Source organism: Lasiodiplodia theobromae (genome assembly GCF_012971845.1).
Source record: "Lasiodiplodia theobromae strain AM2As chromosome Unknown scaffold_30, whole genome shotgun sequence".
In the NCBI taxonomy this organism is placed as follows: Eukaryota; Fungi; Ascomycota; class Dothideomycetes; order Botryosphaeriales; family Botryosphaeriaceae; genus Lasiodiplodia; species Lasiodiplodia theobromae.
In genome coordinates this window covers 276108-299372 of record NW_023336506.1, presented here as the reverse complement: position 1 = coordinate 299372, position 23265 = coordinate 276108, and the positions used below count along the sequence as shown (strand labels likewise).

General features: G+C 57.7%; 9 protein-coding genes across 9 annotated transcripts; 4 read left to right on the top strand and 5 right to left on the bottom strand.

Moving 5' to 3' along the window:
• Window positions 1-72: 72 nt before the first annotated feature.
• On the top strand, window positions 73-1412 carry LTHEOB_9147 (Transcription initiation factor iia subunit 2; the record flags this gene model as incomplete). The annotated part of the gene is made up of 4 exons (XM_035518703.1): window positions 73-226; window positions 274-319; window positions 371-1083; window positions 1252-1412. The coding sequence occupies 4 exons, from the start codon at window positions 73-75 to the stop codon at window positions 1410-1412; spliced, it is 1074 nt and encodes a 357-aa protein (XP_035369177.1).
• A 20-nt stretch (window positions 1413-1432) lies between these two features.
• LTHEOB_9146 (Short-chain dehydrogenase/reductase SDR) lies at window positions 1433-2292 on the bottom strand (the record flags this gene model as incomplete). Its single annotated transcript, XM_035518702.1, has 3 exons — window positions 1433-1522; window positions 1579-1974; window positions 2041-2292. 3 exons carry the CDS (start codon window positions 2290-2292, stop codon window positions 1433-1435), a joined length of 738 nt encoding a protein of 245 aa, XP_035369176.1.
• Window positions 2293-3158: 866 nt separating this feature from the next.
• On the bottom strand, window positions 3159-5023 carry LTHEOB_9145 (Delta-1-pyrroline-5-carboxylate dehydrogenase protein; the record flags this gene model as incomplete). The annotated part of the gene is made up of 3 exons (XM_035518701.1): window positions 3159-4652; window positions 4704-4811; window positions 4868-5023. 3 exons carry the CDS (start codon window positions 5021-5023, stop codon window positions 3159-3161), a joined length of 1758 nt encoding a protein of 585 aa, XP_035369175.1.
• Window positions 5024-5856: 833 nt separating this feature from the next.
• Window positions 5857-7597, bottom strand: LTHEOB_9144 (Nucleolar GTP-binding protein 2; the record flags this gene model as incomplete). Its single annotated transcript, XM_035518700.1, has 4 exons — window positions 5857-7074; window positions 7123-7386; window positions 7442-7536; window positions 7585-7597. The coding sequence occupies 4 exons, from the start codon at window positions 7595-7597 to the stop codon at window positions 5857-5859; spliced, it is 1590 nt and encodes a 529-aa protein (XP_035369174.1).
• Window positions 7598-8310: 713 nt separating this feature from the next.
• On the top strand, window positions 8311-9439 carry LTHEOB_9143 (Glycerol-3-phosphate phosphatase; the record flags this gene model as incomplete). Its single annotated transcript, XM_035518699.1, has 4 exons — window positions 8311-8375; window positions 8447-8509; window positions 8614-8723; window positions 8949-9439. The coding sequence occupies 4 exons, from the start codon at window positions 8311-8313 to the stop codon at window positions 9437-9439; spliced, it is 729 nt and encodes a 242-aa protein (XP_035369173.1).
• A 1673-nt stretch (window positions 9440-11112) lies between these two features.
• LTHEOB_9142 (Homeobox domain-containing protein) lies at window positions 11113-13718 on the top strand (the record flags this gene model as incomplete). The annotated part of the gene is made up of 2 exons (XM_035518698.1): window positions 11113-11403; window positions 11460-13718. The coding sequence occupies 2 exons, from the start codon at window positions 11113-11115 to the stop codon at window positions 13716-13718; spliced, it is 2550 nt and encodes an 849-aa protein (XP_035369172.1).
• Window positions 13719-16634: 2916 nt separating this feature from the next.
• Window positions 16635-17815, bottom strand: LTHEOB_9141 (3-oxoacyl-(acyl-carrier-protein) reductase; the record flags this gene model as incomplete). The annotated part of the gene is made up of 5 exons (XM_035518697.1): window positions 16635-16653; window positions 16716-17168; window positions 17220-17550; window positions 17601-17632; window positions 17691-17815. The coding sequence occupies 5 exons, from the start codon at window positions 17813-17815 to the stop codon at window positions 16635-16637; spliced, it is 960 nt and encodes a 319-aa protein (XP_035369171.1).
• A 790-nt stretch (window positions 17816-18605) lies between these two features.
• On the top strand, window positions 18606-19733 carry LTHEOB_9140 (Had-superfamily subfamily variant 1; the record flags this gene model as incomplete). The annotated part of the gene is made up of 1 exon (XM_035518696.1): window positions 18606-19733. One exon carries the CDS (start codon window positions 18606-18608, stop codon window positions 19731-19733), a length of 1128 nt encoding a protein of 375 aa, XP_035369170.1.
• Window positions 19734-20998: 1265 nt separating this feature from the next.
• Window positions 20999-22872, bottom strand: LTHEOB_9139 (Aldehyde dehydrogenase; the record flags this gene model as incomplete). Its single annotated transcript, XM_035518694.1, has 5 exons — window positions 20999-21214; window positions 21427-21652; window positions 21707-22296; window positions 22356-22755; window positions 22814-22872. The coding sequence occupies 5 exons, from the start codon at window positions 22870-22872 to the stop codon at window positions 20999-21001; spliced, it is 1491 nt and encodes a 496-aa protein (XP_035369169.1).
• Between the last annotated feature and the right edge of the window lie 393 nt (window positions 22873-23265).

Here is a 23265-nt window from a genome sequence, read left to right as displayed (position 1 = left end):
CACTAGGTGTCACCACTCGGCGCGTCATGCGCGCTTGCCTCTTCTTCTGCCTTCTCTCGCCTCGCCATCATCATGCCCCGCAAATTGCCATGGCTCAGCGAGAAATCCGACTCGAAGCCGGCTGAGGCATCCGTCAAGAAGCGCCGCCTGCAATCTCCCGACTCTCTAGACGATCTCGATGCTCCCGCTGCCAGCACTCCCCGACCCAAGGGAAAGGCTCGCGCCAGTATGCTGCTAAATCTACGCGCGTCCGCCAGCGCTGATGTTCTGTAGCTCGTACGCCGTCGTCTTCGCCCCCGCCGCAGCCCCCGAAGCAAGAGTACGCTCCTCCCGACCACTCCATCGTTGTTCTCAATCTGATTTGAGCTAGATTCATGCAGGAGGGACTTGCGGCCGACGACGCATGGATGATGGTCGAAGATGAATTCCTCGATACAGCGAGAACATTTACCCGACATCTGCACCATGCCGAATATCACCGCCTGAAGCGTGCGGCCCGCGAAAAGAATGCATCCGCTGCCCAGAACATTGTTCGGCCCGTGGTATCCCGTGGCAAATTGAGTGTCGAGTCACAGATGAAGCACGAAGCAAAAGCACGGGCAGAAAGACAAATCGACGCTTTGCGCAGAATTGAGGGAGGCAACAAAGGCAGAGACGAGCTCGAGGAGGAGGCTCCCTGGGCCCGAGATCCACACCTTGGCGGCCTGATGTCGGGCTCGCAGGACTCGTCAAGCCAGCTGGCAACGCTAGCCGGCATCAAGTCGAAGACACGTGCTGCCGCCGGCTATGCTGGTGCCGGGTCGAGACCGTCTTCGAGCAGACATGATGTCCCGAAACCTTCCAAAGGAAGCAGATCCCGCTCTTCGCTCGAAGGATTAGCGAAAGAAATCAGACGTGCTGAGGCTAGCAGTGATGAGGATGATTTGGACGCATTCTCTTCCGGCAGGAAACGCATAAGCAAAGAGTCTGTGCGGCGGTTGTCTGGTTCTTCCACCAAAGCTCGAGAACCTTCGATGCTGCCACCGAAGCGTCCCAAGCAGTCGGGACATCCTAGTCTACCACTAACGAAGCAGACAGTCTCTAGTTCGAGCCCGCAGCGTCAAGTGAACACCTCGGACCGATCAACATCAACCTCTGAACCTGCTAGAAATACTCCTAACACCGTGACCGCTACGAACACTACGACTTCTTCCAAATCAAGCAAACGCAAAGTGCTAACATCAAGATTCACGTTCTTTGATACATTTGCAGGGTCTCATGATGCACTGGATACGATGAAGGATGACATTCCTGCAAAGAGTCCCAAGAAAAGCCCTGAGCAGCCTGCAAGACCGAGCGCGAGGAAGGACAAGGAGCAGAAGCAGAAAAGGTCGATTTCAGCTGACGAGATACCCACTTTCCTTTTACAGTAGGCAGCTAATCCTTAAGCCAACTACCATTTCTCCACATATGGTCTGATATCGATCTCCCACGTGAGGGTAGTTCTGGGCTGTGTGTGAAGGTGCCAATAGGCATCCGCAATCTGGAAACGCAAGTCAGCTCACCAACGCATGTACAATTCAGCGGTTGAGGACCTACCCCATCAGCACTGATCTTTGCATCCGGCGGCGCATCCTTTAAATACTCCTTCGTCCTGGGAATGTCAATGACGCCGTCGATGATGGCGTGACTGACGTGCACGCCCTGCGGGCCAAACTCCTTGGCCAAGCTCTGCGACAGGGCTCTCAAGGCCCACTTGCCCGTGGCAAACGACGCCATCTGTGCATTGGCCTTGACAGAGGCCGTGGCGCCAGTAAAGATGAGCGAGGGCGGGTGCTTGGAGTGGGGCGCCGCGCTGACCAGCCGCGGCAGCGTCGCCTGTGCGAACAGGAAGGCGCCCTTGCCCGACACGTCGAGCCCGGCGTTGAACTCATCCTCGCTCAGCTCGAGAAACGGCTTGCGCACGAAGCGTCCGCTGGCGTTGAAGATGGCGGCCTGTAACCCACAAGGTCAGTCTCTGGAGCACACAAGCGGATGCAAGTCAGCTGTGAGAGGACGTACAGCCAGCGCGTAATCACCGCCAAACTCACTCCCGATCTTGTCGAAGGCGGCCTTCACGCTCTTGGCGTCGGCAATGTCGGTCGAGATGCCGATGGCCTTGCCGCCGGCGCCGTTAATGTCCTTGACGAGGCTGTCATAGTTGTCCGGATTACGTGCCAGCAGCACGACCGGGTAGAGTGACGCAAACTTGCGGGCTACCGCGCCGCCCGTGCCTGGCCCCACGCCTGCGATGACGGCTACAAGCTTCGACATTTTGTGTGCTCCTGGTTTGAGGCTTGTAACTTGTAAGGTCTTCTGGTGGTTAGAGAGCGGTTGGTTGGGGAGTTTTGCGGGTAGCTGCTGGTAGCTGAGAAGAAGCGGGGTATTGTTGTGGAGAGCAATTGAATGCGGGCGGCGGCACCGGGCCCTTATAAGTAGCTTCGAGCATGTAATGCGGAGTAAACTATGAGGTGATAGTAATCAACTATGAAGCATTCGTGAGCGCGTGTTCAACGTCCGAGGCCGAGCATGCTGATTTGTAAGGGTCCAATTGCATCATCAAACCCCCGAGCTCCTTATCGATAATGCGTACTATCCTATGAACCCCACCACCCACAAATAAGTGTCGGCAGATTTAAAGCTCCTCACGCGAGCAGTTGAAGCGATTGTCCGGACGTAAATGGGGAATTTACAATTCTACACTGAAGTCCGGACGGCAACTTCAATTACTCACCAATACCGAATATTATTGAGGCGTGGAATGTTTCCGCCTGACGTGGTAAGCACTATTGTTACTTCCTGGACTAAAAGCCTGGTATTGTTCACTCTAGCCTTCCGCTTCAATGTCCACCTGTATAAGTTATCGTTTTGCCGACAAACATGAGAGAATACTCTACGGCGATGAGTAGTCTCACATTAGCATAACACATATTGGAGGACTTCTAGGATTTTTCCGTATCATAATGTATCTTGTCATTTTTTGTCTAAGTGAATTTCCAAATGCTTCTTTTGCATTGTCCTTTGACTGCCTGGGGGCTGCTGACCTCCCAGCGCCTATTTCCCTCATCCTTCATTAACGCCAACGGAATTTCTAAACCAATCAAGCTTTGCATGTTATGCTCCATAAGTTCCGAAGCTGCTTACACCTCGTTGCTAGGGTAAGGAACCTTCTCAAGAGGCAGGAACTCCTCCTTGATCGCCCTCATGCTGACGAAGCGGCTGATCAGGTTGGCGCTGCCAGCCTTGTCGTTGGTGCCCGAGGCACGAGCGCCACCGAAAGGCTGCTGGCCGACGACGGCACCGGTGCTCTTGCAGTTGACATAGAAGTTACCAGCAGAGTTCCTGAGGGCCTCCTCGGCGAAGCGGATGGCTTCCCTGTCCTGAGCGAAGACGGCGCCGGTAAGGGCGTAGGCGGTAGTCCGGTCGATAGTCTGGCAAATCTTAGAGAAGGCATCGGGGGCAGCATCATCGTAGACGTGGGCGACGAGGATAGGGCCGAAGAGCTCGCGGCTGAGGAGCGGGTGGGCGGGGTTGTTAGTAGCGTAAACGGTCGGGTGGATGAAGTAGCCCTTGCTACCATCGTACTTGCCGCCGACGAGCAGCTCCAGTTCGGAGTCGTTCTTGGCCTCATCGATGACGCCGGACAGCTTCTTGAACGAAGCCTCGTGGATGACGGGGCCGCAGAAGTTGGAGAAATCGGCGGGGTCACCGATCTTCAGAGCAGAGGTCTCAGCGACGAGAATTTCCTTGAAAGCGGGCCAAAGGGACTTGGGGACGTAGATGCGGGAGGTGGCGCTGCACTTCTGGCCTTGGTATTCGAAAGCACCACGCACGGTCTGCTTGGCAGCGTTCTCGACGTTGGCAGAGGGGTGAATCAGGTGGAAGTTCTTGCCACCAGTCTCACCAACGATGCGCGGGTAGCCTTGGTAGGTGCCATCGGCAACTCCAGAGGCAATCTGACCATACAAGCTGCGGAAGACCTGGGTGCTACCGGTGAAGTGGAGGGCAGCAAATTCTCTGTGGCCAAGAACGACCTTGGTGACTTCCTGGGCGTCGCCGGGCACGAATTGAATGACGTTAGGGGGCAGGCCAGCCTCGAGCAGAATCTTGTAGAGAAGCCAGTTCGAGGCCATGGCGGAGGGAGAAGGCTTCCAGACTACAACGTTGCCCATCAATGCCGGAGCGCAGGGAAGGTTACCGGCAATGGCAGTGAAGTTGAAAGGAGTGATGGCGTAGACGAAACCCTCCAGCGGGCGGTACTCGACGCGGTTCCAGACACCGGGAGAGTGGTGGACCGGCTGGCTGGCCAGAGTCTCCTGAGCGTACTGGACGTTGAAGCGGAGGAAGTCACAAAGCTCAGCAGCAGAGTCAATCTCAGCCTGCCATGCGTTCTTGCCCTGGCCCAGCATGGTCGCGGCCATGATATCGTATCTGTACTTCGTCGAGACCAGGTCGGCAGCCTTCAGGAAAACAGCAGCACGGTCGGCGAAGGAAAGAGACTCCCAGGAAGTCTTGGCCTTCAGGGCAGAGTCGATGGCAGTGGTGACATTGGCGGTGGTGGCGTTGGAAAAGCGAGCGACGGGTTCGGCGTGGGACGACGGGTTGTTCTGAGTGTGGACAGCGGACGATTTGATCTGCAAAGGGTCAGCCGCGAGTAGGAAGAACCAATCGTCGCAAGTAATTACCTCCTTGCCGCCGACATAGACAGGCACCTCGACGGGGCCCTGCTTCCTCATCCTCTCAAACGCCTCCTCGAGCTTCTTCCGGTCGACGGAGCCCTTGGCATAGTGTTGCTACAGCGAATGATCAGCAACGGCGACAATTGACAGGCGAGGAGCTGGGAACGAACGTTGGGCTCGTTGTTGACGGCAGGCACCTTGAAGGTAGCCAAATGGCCCATCTTCCTGGAAGCGACGCGCGAGGGCCATTGCGGCGTGTTGATGCGGGGTCGCGGGCACGACCTGAGCTGGGCGAAGCTCTGCATACCTCCCTTCGGCGCAGCCATTGTCAAAGCAGGCAGTGACAGGTCAGAGACGCGAGTGACGGTATGGACGTGAGCCAATTCAGTCGCGAGGCGGATGGTTAATTAAGTGACCAGAAAGGTGAGGAAGCTCTGGCCTTGCGGGCGGCTACCGTCGGCTTCGCCACTTCTGCGCACCCTCGCGCGCCCCCGAACATCGGCGTTCCCCACACAAACCCCCGGCCGGCGTGCGTTCCGAACTCACTGCAATTCTCGACACATCGATTGGTCTCCTTCACTGCCGCATTAGGGTTGATCCTTCGTGCCTATAAGCGTAGATGTGGGATACAAACGATGGTTTGAACTCCCTATTTAAGCCAACTAAAATCCTCGCAAAACACCAACACGGACACTCAATTACTTTGTAGCTCGAGACAAAGTTGGTGGGAAAACGAATCATTGACCTGCAGGTGCGGTGAGTTGTTCTTCCACCGGGGAACCAGCTGGAGACAGGAGACCAAACCTCTGTAGGAAGTAAAGGTACGACTCGAAGGGTGTTGCAACTTTGAGAAACGTTTGTCTTGATTCTATCTCATGCCTTTACGGAGAAGCAAATTTTGTCTTGGGATTGCTACGCGAATATACCGGTTTTGCGTTCCGCTTCGCTCGTCAAGGCCACAGTTGGCGAATGCCATAAAACTCTATCATTCAGCTTGCAGAGCCCTGGAGCCCGTAAAGGCACTGCATGCAACGTCTCTTAAGTATCTTGGTCTTTGGTATTTCGAAGACATTATCCCAGTCAAGACCGCGCGAGACCATTCCAAAGTACGCCAAACACCTTTTATAACTCTTATTGACCTCTGACTGGTTCACCTTTTTCAAGATTCCATAGCCTCGGTGCTTTCTCCATCGCCCCAAAGACCGTCAAGTTTGAACTCTGCAGCCCATTCCTTGACGATCTCCTTCTGGTCACCCACCGGCGCAGCGCCAGCCTCAGGAGCAGGCGCATTGGGCATCGAGACATTTGCGACCTGTAAGATAGGGGCGTCCATCCAACCCTGAATCCTGCCGTCTCTCCAGTCGGTGATGACAGCAAGCGCGGCGCTATGGAGGTTGGGAACACCGCCGCGACTGAGCCTGCCACGCTTGCGAGCGACGTGGATAAGGAAGTCATTGGTGATGTCGCCCGAGGACATGAGCGCAGGAAGCTCGTACACGGCGAGCAACTTGTTGAACATTTCTTCGTTCTGCGACATTCTCTTGACCAAAAGGCTGACTGCCGGAATAGGGTCGTCAATTTCCTTGGGCGGAATGGCGTTAAGCAGAATGAGACGAGCTTGCTCCTCCGCCTTGTGCGCTTTTGAGCCGGCGCTCGACGAAGGGAAGACGATGCCAGGCGAATCGAGAAGCTTGAGCTTGTTATCGAGCTTGACCTCGCGCAGGCTCGTGGTAACACCAGCCTCGGCACCGGTTGGGCAAGCTGCCTGCCGGTTACCGATTCTGGAAGTCAGGGCGTTGATAACGGAAGACTTGCCGACGTTGGGGTACCCGATAACGCCTACAGAGATGGATCGCTTGAGCTGCTTAGACTGAGCGTATGACTTGAGAGCCTTGAAAAGGGCTTCCGAGGTTGCCTTGACAGTAAGCTGTTTGTGGTCGAAAGTCTTCGCGTTCGGTGCCGGATTGGATGCGCGAAGTGGAAGCGTAGGGAAGTAGCGGCGAAGGTGGGTCAGCCAGCCTTTCAGGACTGGGGGCGGAACGAGGTCGATCTTGTTCAGAATGAGGATCAGACGCTTGTCAGCCGCAGCGGACATCACCTGCCGCTCCACTTCCTTGGACCTTGTGCCTTCCGGATCCCTAGCATCCAAGACATAAAGGACAACATCTGCTGCCTCAACCACCTGCTTGAAGATCTTGTCGAATGCCTTCCTCGAAGAATCCTTGCGCGCCGTCGCTGCCGAGTTCTTGTCTTCACCTGTTGCCGTCCAACCATCGTCATCCTCCTCCATCACATCGTCCTCGTGCTCTGCTTCGTACTCAGCGGCGCGGGCTTTAGCGGATGCGAGGAGAGCAGCCATAGGGTTAGAGGAGTTGTCCTGCAGGCGGATTAGCAATGACTTTGAGTGCGCGCTGGCAGCACATACCTCATCCATGGCATCGTCGTCAGAGGCCTCGTAGTCAATCATATCTTCGCCGTCCTTCACGTCGTCCATATCTTCCTCCTCCTCAGCGACCTCGGCATTCTTGCCCTTCACTGCCCTGCGTGCTTTCGCTTCCTCGCGCTTGCGTTGTTGCTCCTCCTCCTTCAAGCGCTTCTTCTCCTCAATCTCGGCCAAAATCTTGTCCTTGTACGGGAAAAGGTTCGGGATGCCAGGGTCCTTCTTCAGCTTGGAGCGCCATTCGGGATTCTAGGCTGCTGTAAGCATGCGGTTACAACAAGACAGATGTGTAGAGCTTCTGTACCTGCTTTGCTTCCTTTTTGGCCTTCCGTTGCTTCGCCGCCGACTTCTTCTCGATTTTGTGCCGGAGACGCACCGGAACGCGCTTCGACTGGGGCTCTGCATATGGTCAGCACCGTGTAAAAAACGCGATCTTAAGGAACATACTGCCGACTTTCATAGTGAGTTGTGGTGAGGTTGTGAATGTTGCTCTATCTCCGCTCGCAAGTCCGTCAGGAAATTTTGGGAAGCGGGCGGCGCGCCAAGATTTCGCGGCAAAGCATCGGCTAATCCCTGGGTGGGTCGCCGTTATGGTACGTACTATCCTTACCGTCACGCCGTCTCTAAGACAACGATCCTTCACAATTATATTTTGCGAGGAACCGCACTCGACTTATGTAGGCAGTCGAAGCTATCGTCCGGACGCTTCTGTGTAATTATTAATTCAACATATGCGTCTGGACAACCGCTTCACATACCCATGTAACGAAATTATACTTGCCAAAATGAGTCGCGATGATGGCTCACCCGCCGCTGTGGAATAGTTAAACTTGTGCGCCTCCTGCGCGGCGTACACGGAGATGGCTTAAGTTAATCGTTTATTATACGTCTACATCTATATCTCTGCTTCAATTACTACCCCCTGGCCAGCACTATAGCGGCACGACATGTACTTTCTAAAGCCCAGTCTGATTTTTAAGTTACTACCGTTCGCCCGTCTGGGTTCTGTCACGTGAATTTCGGACCATTGCGGCTGCCCAACCCCAACGAGGAAGCCATCCGACCGCCTTCGGCGCCGACTCGACCTCCAGGATACGTATATCTCCACCACCCCTCGCCCTTTTCGCGTTCCCTGCTCCTTTCGCACCATTCTAATTTTGTCTGTACAGAATCATGCCGCACATTCAGGAGGAACCCAAGTTCTCGGCACCGGCCGAGGTACACCCTTTCGCCGGAGTGTAAGGCTTAATTTCGCTCCCCACCAGGAGAGATTACCATGCCTATAGCATTGCTGACTATGGCCCGACAGCTTGAGTGATCTCGACGGGACAATTATAGATTCAACGGACGCAATTGTCAAGCACTGGCACAAGTGAGTGTGAAAAATTCTCCGGGAGTCGGATCTGGCAGAAATCATCAACCGTCCCTAGCCCAGCGCCACACCCGCAATATCCAGAAGCTTATTGAGTGAAATAGGCTCGGAAAGCAGCTCGGCGTGGATCCGAATGTCATCCTGGCAACGTCTCACGGACGTCGCTCGATAGACGTGCTCAAGCTCTACGATCCGAGCTTGGCAACCTGGGAGCGTGAGTTGCCCCTGACCGAACGTTTTCCATGAACCACCGTACGATCTCGACATGCTTGCACGTGGGGAGACGAAGATCGTGTCCCCACAGGATTGTCGCGCTGGTTTCCTGTGCTTCCTCGTTCGGACGAACGCTTCACCTCCCTGTGCTCCGGGACTAGGATTCTCTACGGCCAAACGCAGAGCCATTGGGCCTTGGTGCTGACTCTCTTTCTTCTGCTTGCAGATGTTTGCCATGTTGAGGGCCTCATCCCGAAGGAATTTGGCCGAGACGCCGTGGAGATCCCAGGCGCTCGCACGTTCCTCGACCGACTCGAGGAGGTCGGAGCTCGCTGGGCTATTGTGACTTCCGGCACCCGGCCCCTCGCGACTGGCTGGCTGGACGTCATGAAGCTGGCGCACCCCAAGAACCTGGTTTGCGCCGAGATGGTTGAGAACGGCAAACCAGATCCTGCGTGCTACCTGCTCGGCCACTCAATGCTGGGAGTCGCGCCCGGCGAGCCCGTCCTGGTTTTCGAAGACGCTCCGGCCGGCGTGCAAGCCGGCAAAGCTGCTGGTTTCAAGGTGGTGGCACTGGCGACAACGCACACAGTTGATCAGCTGAAGGAAGCCGGCGCGGACTGGATCGTGCGCGATATGCGAAGTGTCACGCTCAAGGCGTACGACAACGAGAGCGGCCGAATCAGCATTGAAATCTCCGACGCCTTGCAAGAATAGAGAGGAAGACGGCGCACGGCAGCGGCCGGGATTCGCCCACTGCAGCACAACACTCCTCTCGCGCTCTTGGTGGTGCTGATAAGCTCTGATTCCGCCTGGGTTGCATTGCATTAGAATCCTTCAGCAGATTTTCTAGAAGGGTTGCAGCGCATTGCGTTGACATCATGGGAAGGCGGCGTCGACAGCGAGGGGCAATTGGACGGAGCCTCCTTGCTTTAGGCAGAAATGTATAGATCATGAGAAGGCTTTTTGCAAGAGCGGTGACACGTTATAAGAAGGGCTTTGTCATGGCGGGCGAGTCCGACGTTAGACGCGCGAGGGACGAGGTGCGGTCTCGGTGGTGCGTGACGTGGAGAGCTGGGACACGACGGGCGGGGCGGCGGCCACGTACGGAGGCATGATGGCATCTCCGCAGATCGTCGTGTTCATATCATCATCTTCACAGCGGTTCGCGGTCGCACTTGGCGTCGAGCTGCAAGGTACGGCTCACGCTGGCTCTCCCGAGATCCAGCGGCAAGGCCTCACTGCGCCCCTGAGGGCTGCATCAGAACGGCAGCGGTGGGGTTGCACAGAGGAGGCTATGCCGCCTTATTCAGCGCGGTTTGATGTGGATCGCCCGGCTTGCCTGCGCAGGTGCAGCGGCGCGCGGCCGGGTCGGCTCAGGTACGGCGTGCGCTGGAGGCAGGGTCCGCCTAGAGGCATGTGGAAAGACAGCGTCACGCGTGAGGGCTGGCAGGCGCAGGGCGGTTGCGGAAGGGACGCTAGAGCGCAGCGTCAACTCCACGCCCGCCGGGCTAAGGCTGAGGCCAATCACGCGGCGGGCTAGGCGGTGGAGAGGCGAACCCCCGGCCTGTGCGGGCGGCTACGAGTAGCATGCACCACGGCCCTCCTGCGATCGATGGCTGCCGGCGCAGCGCAGCGTCATCTGGCAGCCCGCAGCCCTCTGCCTCTGCGTGAAGGCTGCCAGCCTCCAGCCTCCCTGGTGATCAGCCGCGCCAGGGGCCGCTGCGGGTCAGGGCGGCGGGAGCGGTGATCCAGCAGCGTCGTCGCCGCCGCCCAGGGGAGCCAGAGGCCGGGAGCCGTAGCCGCGTGGGTCCAGATCAGGGCGCGTCGGAGGCCCTCTCCGGGCGAGGCACCGAGCCAGCGCCAGCGCATCGCCCCCAGCGCCGCCCGCAGGCACACAGCGCTGCTGCACCAGGGCGTCAGCACGCCGCGGGCCTGGCCAGCTGCGCGATAACCGGCCGCGGTCGGATGACTGGCTGCGCTGGGCTGACGGCGCGCGCTTCTCATGCAGCGCGGATTATTCTTAGCAGACATGCGTCGCTGTCTCTGTCGGCTCCGAGCAGCCAATCCGTGCGTCGCGCGCCCAGGGCCCTCCCTACTCAAGTCCTGTCCCCCGTGCTCCCCCAGCGGCCCGCAGCTCTGTAACCAGCGAACCGAGTCCGCCATCGCCTCTGCAGTCGCCCTAATCCCTCCCTTCCCTCCTCCGTCCGCTGCCCACCCGCCGGCCCACGCCTCCACGCTCGCTTGCCTCTGTCCATGCCTTGCCTTCAGCTTCTGTCTCTAACGTCCTAACCACCGTCGTTCGTTCTCTCCCGTCCTCGCCCTCCGAGTCCCTCTCGCCGCGCGCCGCGCTCGAGCGCCCGCTCCCACCACGCCCTCCACGCGCCGCCATGGACCGCTACCCGCCAGCAATGCCGCCCTATGCGAATGCGCAGCAGCCGGGCGACGCCGCCTCGCACCCGCCCAACCCGCATCCGCACACCCTGCTTAAAGTAACCTCCGAACAAAACGTCCGGCTTCACCAACCGCCTGTTCACCCTGTCTGCCAGGAAGTCAAGCCGCGCCTCACGAAAGAGCAACATGACATCCTCGAAGCCCACTTCCAGCAGCAGCACAAGCCGAGCACCACCACCAAGAAGGGTTTCGCCGAGTCGCTCGGCGTGCCTCTCGAGAAAATCAACGTACGCGCCCGGTCCCTGCGAGCGCCTCGCCCACCATTGCTAACACGACCGTGCAGAATTGGTTCCAGAACCGCAGGGCCAAGGTCAAGCAGGACATGAAGAAGCAGATGGCGCAGTACAACATGCAGTTGCAGATGCAGCAGCAGCAACAGCAGCCCTCGCAACAGCAGCAGCAGCAGCAGCAGCAGCAGCAACAACAACAACCACCCCAGCAACAGCCGCAGATGCCGCAGCAACAAATACCCATGCACAGCCAGATGCAGCCCGCTCCCCAGAGCGCGCCGCAGTCGCAACCCCAGAGGCCCGAGTTTTCGTACGGCCCGCCGGATATGAGTTCGTCGTCGTTGCCCGGGAATGGTTTCGCGGTGCAGCAGGCCCCAGAAATGATGGCCCCACAAATGCCCCCTCAAGACTACTCCTCCGGCCACGGCCACGTCCTTTCCTCAATTTCCGAGTCCACCCAGCCTGGTTCGTACGACGCCGTCATGCAATCGCTGGTCAATGCGGGCTACCCGGTGCAGGTGAGCAGTGCGAACGGAATGCCCTCTGGCCTCCAGCCGACGGACCCCTTCGTTTCATTCGACGGCTCTAACATCCCCCACTCCATGGGTGGTGACTCGCACTTTGCATTCGCCGATTTCCCAGGCTCGGATCCCTTTGGAGACGGTTTGGGCGATTTTGGAGCCGACCATTTCGATTTCAACACGCTCGCATCCTCCGCTCCCGCCTCCTTCTCGGGCAACCATGCGCGGGCCACCGCATCGACAGAAACCTCGCCTTTTTCGGCAGGCCAATCGATTCAGAACGGCGGCTCGTCGGCCACATCTGTGCAATCAGGCTGGATGGACAACCAGCGCGAGGATTCCCAAGAAGGATCGATCAGCGGCAGCGTGCCTGGCCCGGGGGGTCAGTGGATGGCGAACCATTTCCAGCCGCAGAGCGTTTACCAGCAGAGCAACACGTCGAATCAGACTTTGATATCGACCGCAGCCGACCCGAGCGAGTCGTCCATGTACCAGTTCAGCCAGCCCGATTTCAACCAGCCCTTCGCATTTTCCGACGAAGCGCTGCACCGCCGCGATTCCCCTGCTACAGCTCTCGCCCAATCGATGGGCAACGTCGAGCTCCAGGGCCAATCGAACAGCGATGCGGGCTTCAAACAACCCGACCAGCCATCGAGCATCGCTGCGCGGAGGCAGCGGCCCCGTCCCGCGGCTCTTGGTCAGGCCGCCCTTCGCAGTGCATCCTACAGTGCGGGCATGCCTTCTTCCCCTGGCACCAACAACCACAACCTGAAGGCCGATCACACGCTCCGTAGGATTCGTTCGACTGGTCTAGTGAATGGCGGCCGCATCCAGAAGGCCAATACCGGCTCCGCTCAGCGCTCACCGATGCATTTCACCTTCGCTGAAGCCGCTGTTTCGCCGAAGTTCGCAACTTCTAGTTATGGCGGCCCAAGCATCAGCGGTCCGCCGGTCTCGACTGGTTCGCTGGCGCCGCCGACTCCTCTCACGCCAAGCGAACCCGGTCGCTTCCCGTCTTGGCAAAGCCCCGGTAATGTGCAGAGCAATGTAACAAGCAACCAGGATACCACCAGTCGCGCAGACGGTGCAGGTGTCTTGTACAGTATGGCTCCGACCTCCGCCGCTTTCTCCACCGCTTCGCCGCCCGAAACCCCACTCTCCCTTGCATCGCTATACGGACACGGGCACCGCGCAAGGGTCAGCAACGGGTCGCTTGTCAGAGACACGCCGCCGCAGTCCGCACCGGCCCAGCAGCAAAGTTTTCCTCGCTCGGCCTTCACTCCGCAGCAGACATCCATGGCCGAAGAGCCGCACCAACCACCGCCGCAACCGCACCCGCACCCGCAATTGCAATTGCACCCGCAGCAGCATCACCTGCACCACCACCAGTCAATGGAGAATACTCACAGCCAGCTGATGTTACAGCAGCAAGCCCAGCGGCGGCCGTCCCTTCCGGAAGGCGGAATGGTCCCGTACGATATGGCAGCAATGCAATATGCCGTGCCCATGGTCAATGCGGACGGCGACTTGCAATTAGCACACCCGATGCAATTCGCCCAGGACCCTTCGATGAACTACGCAAAGCCGTCGATAGCATTCTCCCCTGACATGGGCAACGGCCCGATGCAGCACCACATGGGCATGCAGCAACAGAACTTTTATGTCCACCAGTATTCCCCTCCTGATAGCTCCTCGGCTCAAGGGGGCCAGGCCAACTCGAGACGCCAGAGCGAGATGCAGCCGAAGAATTACATCTTCGCCAACCAGACGCCCGGTGACTTTAAAGCATGATCTGCTGTAGTTTGGTGGAAACGTTGTTACGTTTGAGCTTTTTCATATCTTACTCATGGCTGCATCTGCCGCGCACATTGAAACGTGATCCATGCGGGAAACGAAAGCGTATTCCTGCCCTGGTTGCCTGTTTATGGTACATCTGACTTGGCGCAAAAAGCTATTTCTTTTCGGTTTTTTGTTGATCTCGCTACATACCTGTTCAAACACCTAAAAAGTGCCTCTTGGATATACCCCGGCTTTTTCGATTTGGAGGCGAGCCGATCCGCGAGTTTTTCCATTGTTTCCATCGTATCCATCTCCTTCTCGTCGGTTCAGGTCTATCCATCTCTCTATTTCCCGTCTGTTTTCTTTTGCTTTTTCCGTTTCCTTGGGTATTTGGAATCGCTTCATGGTCTGGAACCCAGCGTTGGCGTTGGAGAGATTTCGACTACGGCTCATTATCCGAGACATTACCGGCACACACGCCCACACACATACAAACCTCAGCTCTACAGCAAAGATTTAATCTTAATACGCTCCTTTAATGCTCCAGAGATTGGAGGAACACAACCGTACTATTTTTGGGCGACCCATGGCGGCCATTCCTATGTAAAGAGACGGCATTACCCGTTCGTCAGGGATCAGGAAATTTCCTTCATTTCTCTGTTGCTTTCTTCGGACTCACCTGCTGACTGTCGTAGCACAGAGCGAGTGGCTTGCAGCTACGGACTCAGATGTGGAGAAGAGGCTGAGAAAGGGATGAGATAGCCCCACGCGCGATCTGGTTTTCCCGACGTCAGTCGTTCAGTTCTGTCGCACCCCTTAGATGGACATGTTTCATGCACATCTTTATCTCCACTTTCCTTGATTGCTTTTTAATAGTTGATTCTTTTGGCTCAGCTTACTTTGGTCTCACCATTTTGTTTTGGTATGTACAAGCGCTAACTGGATTACGGATATCACCCTTTCTCTTAACACTTTCCTGCTCTCAACGGCCTCCCAGCGTGCCTTTTATCTCCTAAGCATCATCGCGAGTTGCCTTCCTCTATTTGCTCTAATGTCTCAACCCAATAATGTCTTGGATTCCTCCACACGACTACCTGTAGCAGCTACGGCGAGCAGAAGTAACAAAACAAAGTAATATCTTAACGGGAGCAGAGCACAGTACAGAGGATATTTCAGTCTGTAAGAATACGCTTTCACAGAGCATCTCTTTATCCACGCTCCATTTCGTTGGGACGCCGTTCTTGGCTTCGAGCAGCGCTTGATCATTCAGAGATTACGTCGGCTTGTCTCGGTTTTTTTATTATTTCCAGCTCTGGCCTAACTAAAAGACAACAACATTGGGCAAACACATATTATGTAGGACACATGCGGAACTGAAAGGGGGCAGCAAATAGTCGCTTGTAAGGCTTCAAGGAATGGAGGCTCGGTGAGAGTCACACAACATAAGCAGCATTGAATGCTCGCGTAGAATATCAAAATGAGTCGAATCCTACATGCCTCTGACTTCTATTGGTGAGCCCGGCAAACTGACGAAATCACCCCCTCAATGTTCCTCTCGAGCTATTGCAAAAACACTGGACATGAATGGGACCGCAGCAGCGGCAATCGCGGTTACCAAAAAAGACGTTTCTTTACGAGCGGCGAAGCTGATGGCAAGGGTAGGTGGCGGGCGGCTTGCTCACTCCGCTGTTCATGCACTAAGAAGAAAAAAAAAAGTGAGACCGATACCGACCGTCTCCACCGCCGCGGCTTCCTTGTCCTTGCTGGAGGCCTTGTTTTCGGCCCACCGAGGAGAGACGCGGCTGAGTGCATACATGTCTACCCCGCTAAACCTGGCCATCCGTGTGCCACTGCCGAGAATGGGGCAGAGACCAAGGAATTCTCTTCACCTCTTTCCTCCGGGTGAGAGCCTAGCTACCTTAAGTCCGAGGGCCTAATTTTCTGCAGGCCCTGAGCTCCTGGAGAGATGACACGAGCAAGATGGCAGGGAACACGGCAGCGGAGGAAGCTCCTCCTGCCTGGGGAACCGACCCCTCTCCACCCGTCCGTCAGCTCTCTCTCGCTCATCGTACCACCAAATAAAGTGACGGTCCGCGCTCCCGGAGCATCCGGGAGAAGGGAAAGAAGTTCAAGCGTCAAGGTCATGCCAACGGGGTTGCGTGAGAGGATAGGGACCGGAGGAGCAAAGTCAGGGATAGTAAGCAAGCGTCAGCACGAAACAGGATCTCCATTCCGGCCCTGTTTCTGCACGCCACGCCCACACGCCGGGCGCCACGAGCGCGGAAGGAAATTCTCCGGTGCATCGGCGACCGGGGTAGAAAACAGGCGGAAGGAACATCAGCAGTAGCAGCAGTTGCCTGAAGCCTTGCCGCAGGGCTGAGATCCGCTGGCCGCTGTGTGGGGGCTGGAATACGGCATGTTGCGCTTGCTGGTTGGAGGGGTTTAATTTGGGGGTGTGTGTGTTGTAGCGCAGTATGACATGCATATACACTAACCGCGTACAGGGCACGCCGGGACGGGTAAAAGGTTCGTTCTGTTTGATCTTTTGCCTGACCTCGTCTTCCCCTCCGGGCCCCGGCCCAGGCTCATCGTGGTCTATGGCCCTCTGGCCCCCACGGAATCCGATCTCTGTCTTGGCGTGTCCCGAGGATCCTTCTCCTAGCACGCGTGATTATGGCCGCTTTTGGTATGTCGTCGAAAGAAGACGTTCCAGACTACTGTTCCTTGCGGGGAGGCTACCAGTGGTTGGAGAAACGCACTACATCGATTTAGGCCCGGCATGTGCCTTTCAGGTACGCTTGCCATGCCGGCACATAGTAGTGCGCCAGACTTTCCACGCCTATTCTTTCCTCGATACGATCTGACAACAAGGAACAGGGAAAAAAGAAAGAAAAAAAAATAGCCATGAGAGACGTCACTACATGCGTACTAAGCTTTCAACGCCGTGCTTTTAGGAAGCGATCACGACAGATTTGTAGTCTCATATCCTCCGGTCAGTGTTTTACTTACGCTAACTTCCCCGGAACGAACGGATGGCCGGCGCTCAAGCCGCCGCAGATGGCCCAGGCTTGACCGTTGACGTAGCTAGCCTCGTCGCTGGCGAGGAAGAGGGCGACCCGGGCGACCTCGTCGGCGACGGCGCCGCGGCGCAGCGGGTTGAGCTGGCCGATCTTGCGCTCGGTGCCGCGGGCGCGGGCGGCGTCGTACATGGCCTTGGTCATGCCCGTCTCGATGACACCCGGGCAGATGGCGTTGCAGCGGACACCGGTGCCCGACAGCTGGTAGGCGGCCGTCTGCATGATGGACACGACGGCGGCCTTGCTCGCGCTGTAGTCGGTCCCGCCGGCGTTGGAACGCAGGCCGGCGACGGAGGCGGTGCCGATGATGGAGCCGGCCGGGTAGGGCTTCGCGGCCGAGGTGACGAGCATGGCTTTGGCGGCGTACTTGGTGGCGAGGAAGACGCTGGAGCACAGGTGAGGCGGGGCGAGATTTGAGCGAGTGGCTTTGGCTTACCCTAGGGCATTGGTCCGCATCACCTTCATGAAGTCTTCGCCGGTGCAGTCGTAGAAGGGCTTGGTGCTGCCGACAATGCCCGCGTTGGCAAACATGACGTCGAGGCGGCCGTAGCGCTTCAGGGCATCCTCTACCACCGACTTGACCGAGGCCTCATCGCCAGCATCGAAAGTGCGGACCTGGACGTCGACGTCGGGATAGAGTTGGTTGATCTCCCGCTTGTGCACGCTTAGGAATTCATCCTTGTAGTCGCACAGGTAGACTGCTTTGGCGGCGTTGCGGGCGAATTGGTGGGCCGATGCGCGGCCAATGCCAGTCGGCGAATTGGCCCCTCGAGGAAAGTCAGCGCATGTGAAGGGAGCAGCAGGCAGCGGTGCATACCGGTGATGATGACCACTTTGTCCTTTGCTCTCCTGAGGTGCGTTGTCAGTCGTCTGAGCACGCCTGGGGCAGTTGCGGTGATTGACGTACGGGCCAACCGAGTCGGCTGCTATTGTGGGGATCTTGGGAATGTTTTCAAACATGCCAGGGTCCTCGCGCGGCTTGGAGAGCTGCTCGCTGAGCGCCTGCTGCTTCATTTTCGGGGCGCTCGTCATGGTGGAGCGGCGGGCGCGATGAGACAGACCAATTGCACGCAGCGCGGAGAGTAAGGGTCACCAGAGAGCACGCACGACTTGATATGGGGCGGGCGGCGATGTCACCGACGTCGAGGGTTGCCCCATGGGGAGGTGTAGATGGCGTTTGCGGGGAGAGCTGCAGCGAACCTCGGCACGCGAGTCAGGCGCCGAGGCCATATTTTGCAACTCCCTCTCGCCGTTCCTGCGTCGCATCTCCCAACACCAGACCGCCTCGCCCTGCATCCCTTGAGATGCTGCCCAGCTGCGCGGCGGGCCTGCAGCAGCGCGCACGAGCACCGGATGCCGATCTCCCCGCTTGCGCTGAAGGGATGCGCGCCGGCGCCCAGAGCTGACCACACAGCTACAGTCGCGCTGGTCAGATGGCGGGCAGCTTGGCCACCGTCTGCTCCACCGCGGCACAGCCTCGCGACTCGTCGTCGTCACCCGTTGCATCCCACGCAGCACCTGACGTGCGCATGCGATGGACTTTGCACTGACCGCAACGTCCGCCTGCCCTCCTCGCGCGACCGCCATGCCCCTTGCCGCGCTGTATTTGACTGATTAGCCGCCCTGTTCTTGCCAGCCAGAGTCGACGTTGTTCGCTGTGTCCCCTTCTGACGCCATCCCTGCACAGAGCTAGCCAGCTTCCTACCCCAGCCGTGCTCCAAGCCACAGTACAAAAAGCTGAATGGCGAAGTCCATCGCCCCGCTCGTCCACTTCCTGCACTTCCGGACACACAGGCAACGACGCCGGACCAAGCCCTCCCCAATGTCCCAAGACTCGCAACTCACCGCGCAGATCGCCCAACCGGCGAGCCCACGTGGAGCCATGGGAGACGTGCTCACCCCGACCCCGGACGCTGCCCAGCCTCTTGCGCAACCTGCAGCAGCTCAAGGCACAGGCCCTGGCCTCAAGCTCCCAGCTCACCCCAACACTCTTTCCTCGCCCGCCACCACTGTTCGCCGCGACAGTCTTCACCCTTCCTCCAATTCCGACCATACTGATCAAGCTATGGCTGCCCCCGCCATCACCATCGAGCATACCGCCAATGCCAGCCCGCTGGAGCTCTTTAGCGAGTACTTGACTACCAAAACCTGCTTCGCCTTCGTCCTCGACACGACCCTCTACAACCACCGTGACGCCACTGCAGTAGCCACCGATGCCCTGCTGCAGGCCGTCGCCGACGCCCACAATGCGCCCTATGCCACCCTCCAATCCACTTACAGCGACCTGTGCTCCACGCACCCGCCGCAGGCCCACGAGGCCTGGCCTGCCCACCAGAAGCAGCTCCTCCAGTCCCTCCTCTCCACCGTGCCTCACACCCTCACCTCGGAACAGGCCTCGGCCCAGATCGATGATCTCTTCCGCCTCTACAAGAAGACATTGTATGCCCAGCTGCATCCGGCGCCCGGCGTGTTGCCGCTGCTGCGCTCGCTGCTCAAGCGCTCCGCGCGCATCGTCATAGCCGTCGACAGCACCAACTCACACTGCACCAAGGACATGGCCGCCTGGCTCATCGAGCACCTCTACCTCGACAACTTCGTTGACCGCATCGCTCTCCTCGACGAGAATTCCGTCGACAATGAGAGCAGCAATGGCTTCGCCGATGCCCTCAGGCGCATTGACGTCCGCCCCGATGAAACTGTCCTGTTTGCCGGCGCCCGACGCGATGGCCGCAGCGTCGCTGCCAAGGAGGGTGTGGATGTCGTCGTTGTGGATGCCGAGGCGGTGGCACAGCACCCGGAGGATACGCGTGGCAGGGATAGCGCCAGGAACAACTACATCCAGCAGGCCGAGGACGGCGTGTGGGAAATTGGCAGGCTGATGGTGGCGAGGAATGCCGTGAGGATGACGCTGCATGAGAGGGATCGGAGCGTGGATTCGGCGAGGATGTGAGATGTTGGTTCTGCGTTCGGCTGGCTTTGAGGGGGGTGCGACAGAGGTGACGGCAATTTGCTAATCAAAAGTCAAACGAGGGAGAGCGATTGTTCGCAGGGAAAATGAGGAAGGGGTGTGGACGACCGACCAATTTGCATCTATTCCGCATCGTGGAGAGGGTCCAAAAGCATAGAATCTCTCTCTCCTCTTTTCCTCCTTTTTCTTATTTCCTCCCCTTCTTGACGAATATCTGACCAATGGAACCGGTTAGTGAAAGGGCGTTCATCATTACGTGGCGTTTTGTTGTTAGTCTCGTTGCTGTACTTGCCTTTCAATCGTTCTCTCTTTCTGTCCTCCGCGCTCCGCAGCCTCACAAGAAGTTGACCACGAAACGAGGTACTTGCAGGTGTCTAGGAAAGGGTAGAGATTGTACGATACCGAATGCTTTTTTTTTTTTTCAGTGGCCAATTCGATCAGGATCGGGTGTATACACGTCCTTTTCATGTCCTTTCGTCTTCTCTTGCTATTTTCTCGGGGTAATTGACGGTCTGCTCTCCTCTACGTAATCCCTCCGTACCTAATAGCAATCTTGAACGTTTTCATCCCCCAATTGAACTGGTGAGAAAGGCATTCGGACTGCGCGGCCATCTCCGGATAACAAAGCAGCTTGCGTCTCGCCATCGTCTCGGGGTACGCTGCCCCGAAGCCGCATCGCCGCGAGATTGGTGCGTTACCTTATTGAATTTCTCATCCGTTGCTGCAGCGGGCTAAGAGTGGGGGCGGCGGCGGCGGCGCAGGCGGAGGCGGAGGCGGAGGCGGTGGCGGAAAGTCAGGGCTCGAATCGACCTTTTTGTCACATACGTACGTCAACAAAAACCAATCCAAAGGTCGCTCTTTGCGACACAGGGAAGCGCAGGATGCGGCACAGCGAACACACCTTGGAACATCCAAGAGAAAGTGATTGAAAGGCATTTATACTCATCAACATAAAGTATGGTTGGGATATAGTATGTACAGTGAAAAGCTACAAGGCTGACGCTCTCCAGCAGGATATGTGGTGGAAAAGATGTGCACCTCCCAAATCGCAAATTAGCAACGCAGCCGTGCAATCTATGACAGACTAGCAGCAGCTCAATGCACCAAAGCTCAATTTCGCTGGCTTTCCAACCTTCGGCCTCCCCAGCAGGGGCGAACTGTATCCTCCCACGGAAGAGCCTTGATCATAACTCAACCATACCGCAATTTTTCGTTTCTTTTGTTTCTTTTTGGGGGGTATCTGTTGTTTAACCGAAAAGAGCGTCGCCCAGGCGGATGGAAACGGTCTTGGTCTGGACGTAGTTGTCCAGGGCAGCCTCGCCGAGCTCGCGGCCGATACCCGACTCCTTGTAGCCACCGAAGGGAAGCTGGTGGTGCAGCATGTTGTAGCAGTTGACCCACACGGTGCCGGCGCGGAGGGCGTTCGAGACCTCGATGGCGGTGTTCAGGTTGGTGGTGTGGACCTATGACGCAAGAGATCGGCGGTCAGTCGGAGATTCATATATCCAGATGTCCGTCATCGGCGGGCAGCAGTGGGGCAGAGCAGCGGGAACAGGGGAGCAGGTTGGGGAAAGAGATAGGGGAGAAACTGGTGGGGCGTGGGGAGAAGTATGGGGGCGGTGGTGTGATGTGGTGTGATACGGGGAAGGCTAAAAGGACGTCGGTGAAAACTTACAGCTGCGGCCAGACCATAAGTGGTGCTGTTGCCAATGCGGATAGCATCCTCCTTGGTCTTGAACTTGGCAATGGCGCAGACGGGGCCGAAGATCTCCTCCTGCATGATCTTCATGTCCTCGGTGACGTTGGAGAAGATGGTGGGCTCAATGAAGTAACCCTTGTCGCCCTTGCGCTTGCCACCAGTCTCACAGGTGGCACCGGAGCTCTTGCCGTGCTCAATGTAGCTAGTTGCCAATTAGTGATTTGCTCCCTCGGAATGCAGGGCGCTTGGAGCTTACCTCATAATGCGGTCGAACTGCAGCTGAGAGACCTGAGGGCCCTGGAAAGTGCCCTGGTCGAAGGGGTCGCCGACAACGTTCTTGAGGGCGCGCTCCTTGAAGCGAGCCAGGAACTTGTCGTAGATGCTCTCCTGGACGTAGATACGGGAGCCGGCGCAGCAGCACTGGCCGTGGTTGAAGAAGATACCGAAGTTGACCCAGGAGATGGCGTTGTCGATATCGGCGTCCTCGAAGACGATGTTGGGCGACTTGCCGCCGAGCTCGAGAGTAACCTTCTTCAGGTTGGAACCAGCAGCAGACTTCAGGATCTGACGGCCAATGACGGTCGAACCAGTGAAGGCGATCTTGTCAACGTCCATGTGCGAGGCAATGGCCTGACCAGCGACCTTGCCGAAACCAGAGATGACGTTGATGACACCCGGAGGGAAGCCAGCCTCCTTGATCAGGCTGGCGGCGACCAGCGCGGAGAGGGGAGTCTGCTCGGCAGTCTTGATAACGACAGTGTTACCGGTCGCAATGGCGGGACCGATCTTCCACGCCCACATGAGCAGGGGGAAGTTCCAGGGAATAATCTGGCCACAGACACCAATCTACACAGCTCTATCAGCAATAGTTCCCGCGAACCCAATCAGCGCCGAGGAAGACTCACAGGCTCCTTCTTGATGTACGAGAAAGTCTCGAGGTTGGTCTCGCAGACCTTGCCGTGGATCTTGTCCGCCCAGCCACCGTAGTACCTCAGGGTCGCGGCACAGTTGCCCACGTCGGCCTTGGCCATGGTGATGGACTTGCCGTTGTCCAGCGACTCGACGGCAGCGAGGAGGTCCATGTTCTCCTCAAACTTAATCGAGAGGTTGACGAGCAGCTTGCCGCGCTCCTGGGGAGTGACTTTCCTCCACTCGCCCTCGAAGGCCTTGCGGGCCGCAGCGACGGCAATGTCGACATCCTTCTCGGTGGCCTCGTGGACGGAGCAAATGACCTCCTCGGTGGCGGGGTTGATGACCTCGAAAGTCTGGCCGTCGACGCCCTTGACGAACTCGTTGTTGATGAAGCTGCAGGCGGGGCGGGGTCAGCTCGGCGACAAACTCAATCGTGTCAACGGGGACTTACAGGCCGGTCGGCTGCTCGTACTTGCCGGTGTGCGGCGTGTGGAGAGTGGTGGAAGTCATGGTGGGAGAGGATTGAGGAAGAGCGAAGCGGAAATGGGTATCAATGGAAAGAAGAGTGTGAGGGATAGTGGATGAAGTCCAGCGGCTGCGGGGACGGCCGGGCTTAAGTACTGCGGAAGCCTCTGGGGCAAGCCAATAGCCCGATGAGACCCCGCACCCCGGTCAACCGTCGTCGAAGGCTAGCCGCAAGGAGCAATGTGCTGTCTCGGTCGTGAGGAATCGTGGAGCGCAGAGGGAGGGGCCCCTCGCGTGCGGGCTTGTTTTACCCCGCCTGTCCAACCACGAGGCGCCGGTGATTCGTCCTCAGCAACTGCCATCGCCACTCGGCGGACTGCCAGCTCCCCACTCCAGTGGGCTCCAGCTCCCTCCGCGAGCAGCGCGCGCTCAGAGCGT